We start from the raw sequence: 13,414 nt of genomic DNA on the forward strand, positions 1-13,414 counted from the left end.
TGCTTATATCATTATTTGACATATTTTTGGACTTCCAAAAAAGCAAAATTTCAATAAAAAAAAAAAGAGAAAGAACAAAGCTTTGTCAATAGCACTTTACCATAAGGACAAAAAAGTCCTCTATTTGTTAACAAGTTCAAGTCCAAAACCATAGGAATTTTATCTCTAAAGAGTAGAAAGTTCATTATATCAGTAAAATGAATTTCTTAGACCAAGAGAAGGTCCAGAGAACAAATGACTATCTCGTTTTATTTTATTTTTTCCATAGCACCACCATTATCCTAAATTATCAAATTTGGTTACTTTTCTTGTTCACTGTTCATCAGGGCAGTAATCTTGTATTTTTAAACACAGTCGTGAGCCCTCCCTGGTGGCGCAAAGGATTAGGATGCAGCACTGCAAGCTAGCTGCAGCCCCTTAAGTTCGTGTTTGATCCCCCACCCTGGAGGTGATCCACATGGTGTGGCAGACCTCTTCTGACTCGCCCGCTGTTCCCCTCAGCAGTGTACTTTATTGATCTGCCTGTTCTGCTCCCTACTCTGTCTCTGGTAAAGCCTCTCACCACCCCTGCACCTCTGGCCTGTACCCCAGCTCTGTATGCATAAATAAATAAAAAGAGTAAAGTAAAATAAAAAATAAACAGTTGCTTATGTGGTGTTATATATCACAACCTAAGACATAGTCATTGATTTGTAAATATTTCTCAAGTGAATTACTTAATCAATATGGAATGTATAAGCTGAGGTGCACAGATACAAATATCCTGAGAGACAGAAAGGCAGGGCTCCTGTGTGGAGTGGTGAGGAGTTGTACACAGAGCAGCCAACATGGGGCTGTAACGCCAATGAGTGAAACCAGGTACATGATGGGTACCCACAAATGTTTGTGGAATCAATGGTTGTGTTAACTAAAGGTACTTAAAATGAATTAAAAGGAAAAGTGAAAATTCTCCTCATAAAATAGAACTAAACCTCAGGTTACATTCAGTACAATTTCAAACTCAATATAGATCTGTGTGTCTCAATATAGCTACAGGCTGCATATTTCTCATTTTCTTATGATTGGAGAAAGTGTTATTGTAGACAGTAACACATAGCCAGCACTAACTTACACAGTGGAGCTTTTTGGCACTCCTGTGGATGAGTGCCATCCAGCCTTAGGGCTCAACAGTGGACATGAAACTGCTGGAGAATTTACCTCCAAGTTGGAAGCTACCTAGGAGCCACACCTAACTGGGTCCTGGCATCCATATGGCTGTTCTTAACTGGGGCCACAGTTCTTGCTGGAGGAAGCATGTAGTGTTGGGTGGATTCTTTGTCTCTGGTCAAAAGCAAGTACTCTGTTACAAAGAATACAAATGACTCTAGGCTAACACAGTTCTCAAGTTTGCTACCAGTTAGCCAGAGGTCCAGACCCCATGTCCACTTCTAGAGACCAAGAATCCAAAAATACGGTCATCACAGGCAGGCATATTAATGCCAGGAAGAGCCAGAGAACGGTAAAGGAGAGTTCTAATGTTATTCAATGGGGTGTGGGAGGAAAATTGTTCAGACTAGTGAAATATAGGGGAGGAATAAGAGGCAATGAAATATGTAGTTTGAAGCTTTGGTCCCAGTTCTTAGTGGCTATGTGGCCTTAGACAAATGCTCAACCACTCTGAACTCTTCATTACAGCTAACAAGAATTACAGGAAAAGAATAGTTGCCTCTAGGGTTGCAGTAAGGATTTGAAATGATACATGCAACCATAGTATATAGCTAACATGCTATATGTTTTATAACAGCTATGATCAACCTTAGTTATTTTGAGGTTTTTAGATAATAATCATAAATGCTAATGGCACTAGAATGTGTGTACATGCATGCACACACCCATACCCACATGCCCCGCACACACAAACAGAGCTGGCACACACTCTAATAGACCTTCTAGTAAACAGTAGCTTTGAAGATACAGCTAAGAGATAAGATCACACAAGTTCAAATGATTTTTATAAGAAAGAACCCTCAGGGGATGATCTTTGGAGAGCTACCAATATGGGAATCTACAAGTCCTTTTCTAAAGAGCAAATTTTACTTACATTTTTAGATGTATTTGCATTTAAAACTACAGAGCATGTTTCCCTCTCAGTTGACCAGATGCTCAAGGCTAAGGCCCCAGGGTATCTATAAGCCACAAATATCCTTAGAGCACAGTGTGCGCAATCAATATTCCTCTTTAAGGACCTAGCATTTGCCAGCCACAGGAAGAAGTCATGGGTATACACTTAATTTAATCCTCACCAAAACCCACCAGGGAAGGTGTAGAGAACCTCTCTTTGTTCAAACATAAAAGGCAATAGCAGCCGTGGCTAATAAAGTAACTTATCTGAGGTCATTCAGTATGCAAATGACTGGGCCAGGATTGAAACTCACTTCTCAAAGTCCTCAGAAGTCCTACTAAGACTGCTAAGCAGCCTAAAACACTCACTGCTCTGGGTCTAGCAAAAACACCCACTGCTCTGGGTCTAGCAGACCACCTCTAGCACTTTCCCTGTTGAGAACTGACTGTATTGTATTCATCTATGAATCCCCAAATGAGCAGCATTTTTGGCAAATGGCAGATAATAAAAGTTGTTCACATAAATTTAATCCATACTTTAAAATGTTAAGAAGGAAAGAATGGAAGAAGAGAGAGAAAGAAGGGGGAGAAGTGGGAGGCAAGAAGGAGGGAGGGCCATGGCAACACTGTTTACCTTCACGACTCACCCCTATGATTAGCTGCTTTTGTTCCCTAATGTAATAGTGACCAGGGTGTTGACTGGTTCCATCATTTGTTTTCTTTTTTTCTTATTGGCTGTCTTCAGTAGACTTCAAGATCCATGTGAGCATGTTCCATGACCATCTTGTCTACCTAAGAGCTTCCTAAATACCTCAAAGCTAACAAATGGACGATTATGCATCCCCACCTTCTAAAGATAAGATTTTTTTGTTTTGGTTTTGGTTTTTGGTTTGGTTTTGGTTTTAGAGAAAGCCATTTGTTAGTTCACCACCTGACAACCAGTGGAAGATCCTACTGCTCCCCTAGAAACATAAGCATCACTAAGGGCATATCCACTAGGATGAAGTGAGGTTGGTAGCAATGGCAAGATGATTGCTGAGAGTAGTTCATTATTTTCTTCATGTGTGAAATATTTCTAATGCTTCTGATTGGATCCGTGGGCTCTGGTATAACTGAGGACCTGAGGACTGAGTAACACGATTGCAGCCTGGTTAGTACTCCAGTAGAAATAGGCCCTCAGACATTTATCTTGTCGAACACCTGATTCCTTATTTGGATAAGTGGATTCCTGCTACCTGCCATGTGTAAGAGTCAGAAGTCATGTTAGTTAACATCTTTAATTCCTTCTTGGCCTTTGCTATGCCATCTCCACATCCAGCAACCAATCCTTACTATGTATTCCCTTCAGCGTCTCCTGGAACAGGATGTGTCTACCTCCCTCATCCACACTGTCACTCCCTTGTACTCTTCCTATAACCTCGGAGCTGGACTGGCTTCTCCTGTCCCTTTGTACCCAGTTCCAATCCCTTTGTTCACTGCAAGCAGAGTGACTTTTCCAAAACGGAAATCTGACCATGTCACACTATGTCACATAGTTTCCTCCAAATGACAGCCCAGGAAAAACCCCAAAATCCCTGCTGAAAGCCCCAATAGTTCTGGGACCTCTTAACTATACCTCCTATCACTGTCTTTGAGCTCTGTGGTATTTACTATGATAAGAAATATGAAAAAGTTGAGTGTGGGTAACTAAAACGATTGTGTCTAGCCCAAAACATGTCCAGGTATCTCCAGACATACCCATGCTATACCAGGCGCCCCCCTCGATAACCTCCCAAGAATTTCCAGGCATACCAAGATATGTCCAGGCAACCCCAGGCATGTTTAGGAATGTCCAGGTTCCCATAGGTATGTCCAGGCATGCCCAAACATCTCCAGGCACTCCAGGTATCCCTCCCAAATGCTCATGATGTCCAAGTATATGCAGGCACCCCCAGGCATGTCCAGGCACCCCCAGGCACGTCCAGGTACTCTCAGGCATGTCCAGGATTGTCCAAGTACCCACAGCTACATTTAGGCATACCCAGGCATCCCAAGGCAACGTTAAGCACTCCCAGATACTCTACCCAAGAATGCCCAGCACTCTAAGGCATGTCCAGGTACCTCCAGCTATACCTAGGCATGCCCAGGCACCTCCAGTCATGTCCAGGCACCCTCAGGCATGTCTAGGTATCCTCAGGAACACCCAAGCAAACCCAGAAAGCCCCAGGCACACCCAGGCATGTCCAGGCACATCCAGAAATATCCATCTTCCAGAGTAACTGGAACAAAACTGTCTGTCTAGATTACCCAGGATTGAAACTCAACCAACAAGTATTCAATAAAAATTTTACCTTACTTGCATGTTATTTTACTGGACCAATCCAAACTTGACAGACTCCAAGACTAGTTTGGATAGTAGGCCAATTAGAACTTGAGGGATTTGTAAGATTGATTTCATAATTTACCACAGTGAGAATTATACTGCCTTTTCTCTGCACTACTCCATTCATCTAGGCAACTTGGAACATGAATCAAAGACTTTTTAAATCATGTTTCCAGGGCTACAGTGCTAATAAAACACCAAATAAGCACTTATTATTTTGCTTCAGCCAGATCTTCTCCATTCAGGGACAACATCTCTGTGAGGTAAGTGGGTTGATCAGGCTTTTTGTACACTGTGGCTATCACCTGCAGTTTTGATCATGGTGATGTAGAAGGTGCTTGAGAGCACAGGCACAGGGTACCTGTGCGCCTGACTGTGGACACCTGGAGTATGGTGTGGACATGTATAAATGTACATACCTGAGCCTAGAGGATAAGCTCTAATGGTACAGTCACTCAAGGGGAGGAGAGGAAGAGAGAACACCAGAGAAAGCCCAGAGAGTATATAGAGATTTGATGGGAGCTCAAGTTTCTATTTCTCTGCAATCTTTTTTCCCTTGCTTACCATTAAAACCTATAAAAATAATACTAAGGTCTCCAAAATTCTCTTTTATATCACTAGAACCCACAGTGATCCTACCAGGCCTGGGACAGTTACAAAACAATCTCACAGAACCTACACAGAGACTTCCCCACCACCACCACCCCCCAGCTGTGCCTGCTAGCCATTCCTTTCCTCACCCAAACATCCTAATCTGTAAGCCCCGCTACTTCTCTGAACTGTTGCTCTAGCATCAGGTTGTCAGGGAAACCTCCCAAGTCCTTTATCTGGGTCTAATGCCTTTCTTATAATCATTTTTGATGTTTATCGAAAGGCTACTATTTTCTAAACACTGTCCTAGGCCCTGAACCAAACAGACAACACAGCATGTTCTATAATGGAGAATATTTGTTGTTGGGAGAAAAAGACAAAGGATAGAAAAGCAAAATGTATAGAATGGCATGACCTCACACAACTTTGTTTTCTTCATAGTAGTCCTCTGTTCTGAATTATTTATTTCTTAGGGTTGAGCTCAGCTGCCTGAGCTTAGGGCCTTAGGGCCTGAGCCCCAAAAGAAAGAGGCTGATTGGTCCTTATATACAGCTGTCTCCAGGGCACATACATGGTACATTGCCATGGAAATCACAGAGACCTACTGAGCCCACATACCCCTTATGCAAAGTGTGTGAGTTCTCAGGATGTAGCAGGGACAATCTCCAATGGCCAAGACCTTAACATCTCCCTGCACATTAAGATGACTCCCCGTGCCTCTTTGAGGCCATAATTTCGAGTTAGAATAAGAGTCAGTGCACTTTTTCTATAAAGGGCCAAACAGCAAATATTTTAGGCAATGTGGGCCATATGGTATCAACTCTGTTGTTATGCACAAGAGTAACCATAGACAATTCTATAAATGAACAGGCATGGCTTCTTTCCAATGAAACTATTTATAAAAACAGGCTGCAAGCAGGAATTGGCCCACCCAGCCATAGTTCACAACCCCTGAGTCACACACTCCCTGAAGTCCAAATAACTAGTGGCAGTTGAGGGCAGAACCTGTGTGGCTTACTCAGCTATTAGTTCTGCTGGAGGGACTCAGCAATTTTCCACAGACCCTACAGTAATCGATAGGGGGATCATAACACAAGTTCAAGCTTCAGGCATTTGCAGGTACCACCTCTTGCAATACTTGGAAAAGCAGTCCCTGCCACCCTGGAGGAAAAGAGACATTGTCCTGGAGGCCACATGAGTCAGGGACAAGGCTGCCACATTCCTCACAGGGTCCCCAGGCTCCTCAGGCTGAGCTCATTTCCGGGCCCTGCCCAAGCATGTGGCAGGACTGCTGTCAGCTGAGCAGCTGCTGCCCTCCACCCCAGCCCAGCCTGCTCTCAGCTGAGAGACACAGGGGCTTTGTGCTTCTGCAGCAGATTGGGTGATGCTGGCTGGCTCACTGGGGCCTCTGAAATGAGACATGACATGTCAAAACGTGCCTACTGCTAATGCTAATTTTCAGGAATTTGACTTCTGTTGGCAACTGGCAGAGGAAAAACAATCACCTATTGTGTGTTTGTAGTTGTATTTTACCCTGATCTTTGGGATCTGCAACTATGGAAAACAAGAGTCATTGCTCTTACCTGCTGATAAGGTTCAAGGGGCACATTTCTGACAGTAGCCCAGTATTTAAAGAGTCAGAGAGTACTGTGCACATTGTAGCATTAATATTGTGTGTAGATTGTGGTGAGTGTTAACTATTAAAAATAGTTTCAAAGACATTATACAAGCTCCAGTTGGCACACTCTAGGCAACAAAGCTATGAAGCCACCATCACTCTGAAGTCACAAATGTTCTGTGTGTCAGCTCAGAACCCTCAGTGTACCCTGTAGGACGAAGGGTAGTCTGATGCTAGTCAGCAATACCTTTGCAGTAACAATGTCAGGATGTTGCTTTGTCCAGGGTAGCAATGCTCCTGGTACAAACCTACCTACACTGCAATAGGGCCTATACGTTAGTTAACCTGTGGCCCCCTCAAACCTCATGGCTGCTGATGCATAACAGTGTCTTTGCTGTACCAACTCTGGTGTGTCAGCACTCAGATTGACCCAAAGGTGCCATCTCTCTGAGTGTAACTACTCCACATAGAACAATGGTCTGGACGTTTCCTAGTACCCAACGACACTGAGTATAATAACATTCTCACAGAGACCATGCAGTCTTTTTAGTCACATTCTTTTAAAGCACACATCAAGGTAGTGCAGCTTTCAAAGTCCAGTCTGTTCATTTTCAAATAGCAAGCACATCACAGAAAAGTTAACTGTAACTGTTTCACCAATGTGTAAAAGAAGCTGTCCCAAATGCAGATGTCTATAAAGGTAAACAGGTAAAATAATTGAGTCCAGTGGTGTGGGTGAGTAGTTGGGAGCGGTCCATATTGTGGCAATCTTCAAAGTCATGTCCACCTACAGGGAACAGACATGGCTCCAGGGAAGTGTAATCACATGTGAAGGCAGCTTGAGGGTTTTCTGACCTTCTGACATATTAATCAGTGTAAGGAATCTGGTTTTTAAGATTACAATTTTCTACTTTTCAAAATATTTGAGTCAAACAAGATAAATATGTGGGGCACAAATCACAAACAGATTGCATATATCTATTTGGCCTGTGGCTGCCACCTTGCAACTTCTATCCAGGAGCCAGAGCTGCAGAATTGGGATGGATGGACCTCAACATTACAGAGCACATTATCTTGAGGTTTATTGTGCAAAGCCAAGAACTGAACCATTCACCCCCATGAGCCCTGGCTCAGTCTGCACTTTAACTTGGAAATGACATTTCTTCCTCTCTAGCCTATTCTTAGCTGCTTTTACAAGTAGAGAAAGAAATCACTTTCTACCCTCACACTGTAATAAAGCCACTAAGTGCCTGGTGAAGGTGCAAGGGACCCTGCCCTAAGTTGCTGTAGTTGACGTAGTCTGCTGAAGAAGGGGGGACAAGGCTTATAGTCCCCAGGTGGCTGCAGAAGAAAGAGGCTGTGGGGGATTGTTTTGGCAGCACTCTTGAGGTAAGTCAGATTCTCCCAGGCATGTGGGCACCTTTCTGACAGCTAAGTAGAAACAATGCCAAAGCCACTGGTCACTTGATTCAATGCTGCCCAACTGATTACTGTAATTGAATGACAAACTGATATTTCTTTCTCCTTCTCAACTGGTGTTGCAGGGTGAGTGGATCTGGCTCATGACTCCCTCTTCTGAGTAGTTTAGTGAGGAAGACTACTTCTGCTCACAGGCAGAACTGCATCTGCCTCTTGGCTGCTTAAAAAGTAAAACCAGGTCCAATAGAAGTCAAATGCCAGGAAATTTCAGAACTTCCTTGCATTCCATATTGCATTGTCTACAAAGGTCTTTGAAATGTTCCCTGTTCAAATACTTAAAGGAGATACTGAGTTGAATAATAAAACAAAACAGATGCAGCTGTATTGTGGGGGAAGGATGAAAGAAGGAAGATGGCAGTGCAAAGAGACAGGACTTTTCAATTCGGAAAAGCTTGTAACAAATAATTAGAAATAAGAAGAATAGTTGGGTTTTGATGGAGATGCTACAACACTGGAGTTCTTTAAAATAAAAGCTATCGTTTCACAATTTTGTAACGCTGTGAATGGAGCCCTCTTCTGGAGAAATTTTTCAACAGGTATTAAAACTAGACCAAAACACAGAGATAGACACACACAGAGAGAAATACTATTGGCTATTTAGATGATGCAATTATAGTTCAAATGTGAACTGAATCCTAGTTTGTGTTATTCCTTAATTTCCACTAAATAGAAAATAACTGGGCTCCTCAAGCAACTGGATTTTCTGGAAGGAGGAAAATAAAGTATATTCTCAAGAATCTAGCTATACTTTTACCTAAACAATGAACTTCAGACAGAGTCAAAGCCCAAATGCTGATGTTTTAAGATAATGCAGTTATTGAATACATTGGTTGAACAATTTCACTATAACACATGAAAGGTACTTTTAGAGAAAACCTATTTTACTTAATGGAAAACCCAAGGGCTAAAGATAGAAAGGGGAGAAGAGTAGAAGGCAAGGCAGGAGAGATTAGCTAAGAAGATTGTTGGGACTTTTAATACAGACTGTGGCATTACATAAATTCCAGATCACATATTCAGTTTTGTGGTTTATTAAATCTTTTCTGGGACTTGCTAAAAAAATTGTTCCAACACATCAATTTAAACTTTGATTCTTTTCACCAGTTACAACTCTTTCTGGTAATTTTGAAACCTAACCGTATGGTGGGTAGAACAAAGAATTTGAGGGAGAGTTGCTCTCTGTAACTCTCACTTTTTTTTTCTCCATCAAAAAGTTACTGCAAATAAACAGTCCTTAAAATATAATATCTGAAGTTGCAGAGCTCGAAAATGTACTGATGTACCGATTCTCATTAAAAAGCAAAGAGTCTGACTCCAAGAGAGAATGCTTCATTTTAAATAAAAATCTCAGAATTTGGAGAACATTTTTAGTCACTCCCAAGTGACTGGCCTCCAAACCTGAACCGCTCCCTAAAATCTTAATTCTTGGGGGATTACTCATTCATTGTTAGACATTTTGGCTAGTTTTAAGAGATACCCAAATTGGGGGCGGGGGAGTGGGGGTTATAGTTACACTGGAAATTCTTGCTCATGCATTTCTCTATTTGTTTCACACTTACTATTTATCATAGCCAAATCCCAGAAGCCACTTCTGGGATGAATTTTTCCCAGGACGCCCCAGGGGAGAAGAGAGGTAGCTGTGTCTCAACTTTGCCAGCCCCTGGCCATTGTTGCTTAGAATTCCTCTTCCCCCTTCCAAAGTGCCTAAAATAGCAAGCTAGCCAATAAACTTACAGAAACTGATGACTTCAAAGCTGGATCCAGAGTTTTATAACTATGGTGGAAAAACACACCCATCTTGCCTGCGCACCACTAAGGGGTGAGTGACTAATTTGCTTTATTACATTGTTTTTCCCTTCTGTTTTCTCTCTGCCTCAGGAAAGTTTTGTTTTGCTGGGTGACTCAATGGCTCCAAGACGTTCCCCCACTTTCTCTGTGGCACACAGAGCATGCATTTGAACCTTGTGCTGGTTAACTGAGCTGCACTAAAATGATTTCTCTGCAAGGTGCTATTGCTTTCAGGATGTCAATTACTGTTCTAACTGTGGACATTTGCTCTGATTATGTATTGCAATCTAAGAGAGAAATAAGCCTCTCAGGGCAGGTTATCCAATCACTCGAAAACCTCTACTCCCCATTTTAAAGAAAGCCTGCAGAATCCACCTGTGCCAGCTGAGCACTGGGTGAGGGGGACACTAGTTGCTTGGTAAAGATAGCATATGAGAAGTCCCATAAGGGACTTAAGGTTTGCTGGATATTGTTATGAGGTGTCTCTTGCTCTAAGGGAGGTATAACTGTGTGCAAGCCCTAAAATCCCAGTTGAGGCTAAACCATGCCAAGAGAGAAAAGGACTGAAGAATCCTGGATGAGGCTGCAGGAGGTAGTGCTCCCAATACTGACACTCCAATTCTCCCGGCCTCATAGTAGCAGCATTACCTAGAGCATCTGCTGAATGCAAGCTGATCTGCCCAGCAATCTTAAGAAGGCGACAAGATTACTTTACAGGGGAGAGCATGGAAGCTGGGAAAGGTTAAGCAACTTGCCCACTATCATATGGCAGAGGGTTTCTCTGAATGCTCTGAACCACCCTGCTAAATTGAGATACACACACAATCTCAAGAATAGAGTCCAGAAAGTCTGGGAAACTAATTCACAGACAGGCATAGTATTTGTATTTAGACTAAGGGCTATAGAGACCCCCAAGAAGATCAGGTAGCAGAGCCCTAGTAGAAGAGTTGTAACTGTACAGTCCTGAATGGGGTTGTATACCCAGGGTCACAGGAAGTCAGGAACAGAGGAGGAAGGTTGGCGGCCTGGCACCTTACTCAGGCCCTGGCACTATACTCCATCTCCACCCCACACTCTGAATCACACTCATGGTCACTGGATCCATTAAGACACTAGCCCATTTCCAAGGTCTAACCTAACACTGACCCCAAAGTGGTTTCCCATAAGCAGAGTGCTGCATATGTACATTCTAGTCTACCCCTGCCTGGGACCTTAGTGCCCTCACCCCTCCCACATCCCCAAGCTCACTCAAGTGTCTCTTCCCCTAGCACCCATCCATTTCCAGCAGCCCAAGAAACACCCTGTCTCTTTTCCTCCTCTTTGCCTCGCCCTGCCTTGAGTTTACCCTCCCACTTGTACACTGCCAGCTCATCCTGAGTCCCAGAGGCTGCCAAGAAGGCCTAGGGGTACTAGGTCTAAGTGCTCTCAGAAACAACAGGCCCCAGAGCAAGTCTGGGTGTGCCCCTCAGTGACCAGCATCTCTGGGTTGGCTTCCTTGGAGTACTGCTTCCCTGCACACAAACTTCCTGAGGTCTCCGAAATGCAAAGGTGTTTGCTGAAGGATTAGGTCTCCATTGTCCCCTTTCCCTGATAGCTGCAGCGCACCAAGGGTTAACAAGCAGCTGCACCCGGGGTGGGCAAGGCTTGAACTTTTCTCAGCGCTCCAAGCCTGCCTGGGGAAAGCAGAAGAGGCGGCAGTTGGGCCTGAGCTCCAGCTGCCTGGACAAAGGGGGCTCGGGGCTGGGGCCAGTGTGAGCGCAGGGGACGCCCTTCCGGGCCCAGGGTGGCTGAAGGAAAGGACCCCGGAAGCAAGCACTGCAGACCACAGCGGCTTTGAAAGACAGCAGCTGCCGATTGCAGCGCTCTGCCGGCCCAAGGCGCCTTCCAGAGCGCCGCGGGTCTGGGCAAGGGGGCCCAAGCTCCCGGGAACTCCGGGACGCCAGGCCAGCCTCTCCAGCCCCGCAGCCAGTAATCAGGACCCCAGTTGTCGTTCCCAGTGGGTGCTGGGCTGGAGGAAACCAGGACTCATTGGAGTCGCTTCCAACTGTCTCTCCGATGCATGAACCTCCGGAGGAGGCGAATCAAAGTTACCCCACTTGATGTAGGCAAGAATGTCTCCTCTGCTTGGAAAAAAAAAAAAAAGACTACGGAGCTTGCTCGCTCGCTCGTTCCTTGCTGGCTCTCCTCCCCAGAGCTTGTACAAACACACACACACACACACACACACACACACACACACACACACACACACACACACCCGCAGAGACATGCCAGAGTGAGAAACCAGAGCACCGGACCCCTCAGGATTTCCAGGGCTGGGAATGACCTCCCTTCTGCGCCCGGGCTCTCTGCTGCCGCGCCTGGAGTCGCCCGACCCCCGAAAGCCCCCTTGCTTGGCCATGCCAGACAATCGGAATGCAAAAATGGGGTGCAAGGTGCGCCTGGCAGCCCAGCTTCCCTACCTGGGACAGGAGAACGCACAGGACGAGCGGAGTTCTCGGCTTCATTTTGCCCGACTAGAAGCGCCCGGCGGCGTTTTCATTCATGCACGCGGCTGCACTGAGCATATTTTCCGTGGGAGCCAGGCTTTGAGGAGAGGCTCTGCCTCGCCAGCCAGCCAACTTCCCAAATAGATCAGCGGCAGCATCACGAAAGCATTGGGTAGAGGCTGATGACCAGGACCAATGGCTTTACAAGACGGATTCCTTCATAAAGCTCCCTCGTTCTGCATGGCAGATGTGGGGCGAGTACATCGCGCAGAGCGAGCCCCGTGAAGGAGGCAGCCCACTTGCTTTTTGGACTGGTAGGGCCCAGACTCACAAATCATACTAGGCAACGGCAGCTGATGCCACTTTTCCGGAGAATGGAATTGCACCAGGGACTGGCGACCACTTTCAGTCCTGTGGAAAAAGATACTCTTTATTAAAATGTTAATAAGATCTACTTTATTTCCAATAAATCAAATAAAATGACCCCAGCAGTTCCAGCCCTTTCTACACCTGGAAAGACTTAGTGGTAGATTTTTTTTCTTTATCTTTTTTTTTCCAATGCGACTCAAGTCCTGCTGGTGTTTAGTGTTTCCTTACCATCTCACAAATCATAAAGAGGACAGATCAATTCTACCTTGCAGAAAAAAATCTACGAAGGGGCAATAGATTTTATTAACTGCTCAAGTGAGAGTCCAGCTGCCTACTCCACAAATGTACATCTGGCACTGAAGTTGGCCCTGATTTGGGGAAACTTTTCTTTTCCCATATGGATGTGATCTTTCAGAAGTTCCTAGCTATTCCCAGGGACTCGAAATAGTTGTACCCATTGCTCAAAGAGTTTTGTGGAGTGAAGGGGATAGTGACATCTAAGTCTGAATTTCCCAAGAGGAACCCAGGAACATGCAGTGAAGTCCTTACTTTATCATTTCAATGCAACCTTCTAAAAGAATATAAGGCATTTTATACTAAGGATGTTTGTACGACCAG

At 44.5% G+C, this 13,414-nt stretch overlaps 1 protein-coding gene across 1 annotated transcript in view; it reads right to left on the minus strand.

Moving 5' to 3' along the window:
• CDH13 (cadherin 13) overlaps positions 1-12,750 on the minus strand; it is a 921,815-nt gene extending 909,065 nt beyond the window's left edge. The window contains exon 1 of the mRNA XM_012730735.1: positions 12,401-12,750. Coding sequence (XP_012586189.1) covers positions 12,401-12,445 — 45 coding nt within the window. The 5' untranslated portion in view covers positions 12,446-12,750. The remainder of the gene's footprint in view (positions 1-12,400) is intronic.
• Positions 12,751-13,414: the final 664 nt, after the last annotated feature.

This window comes from Condylura cristata, unplaced genomic scaffold (assembly GCF_000260355.1).
Source record: "Condylura cristata isolate star-nosed mole 26May11 unplaced genomic scaffold, ConCri1.0 scaffold00028, whole genome shotgun sequence".
Classification (NCBI taxonomy): Eukaryota; Metazoa; Chordata; class Mammalia; order Eulipotyphla; family Talpidae; genus Condylura; species Condylura cristata.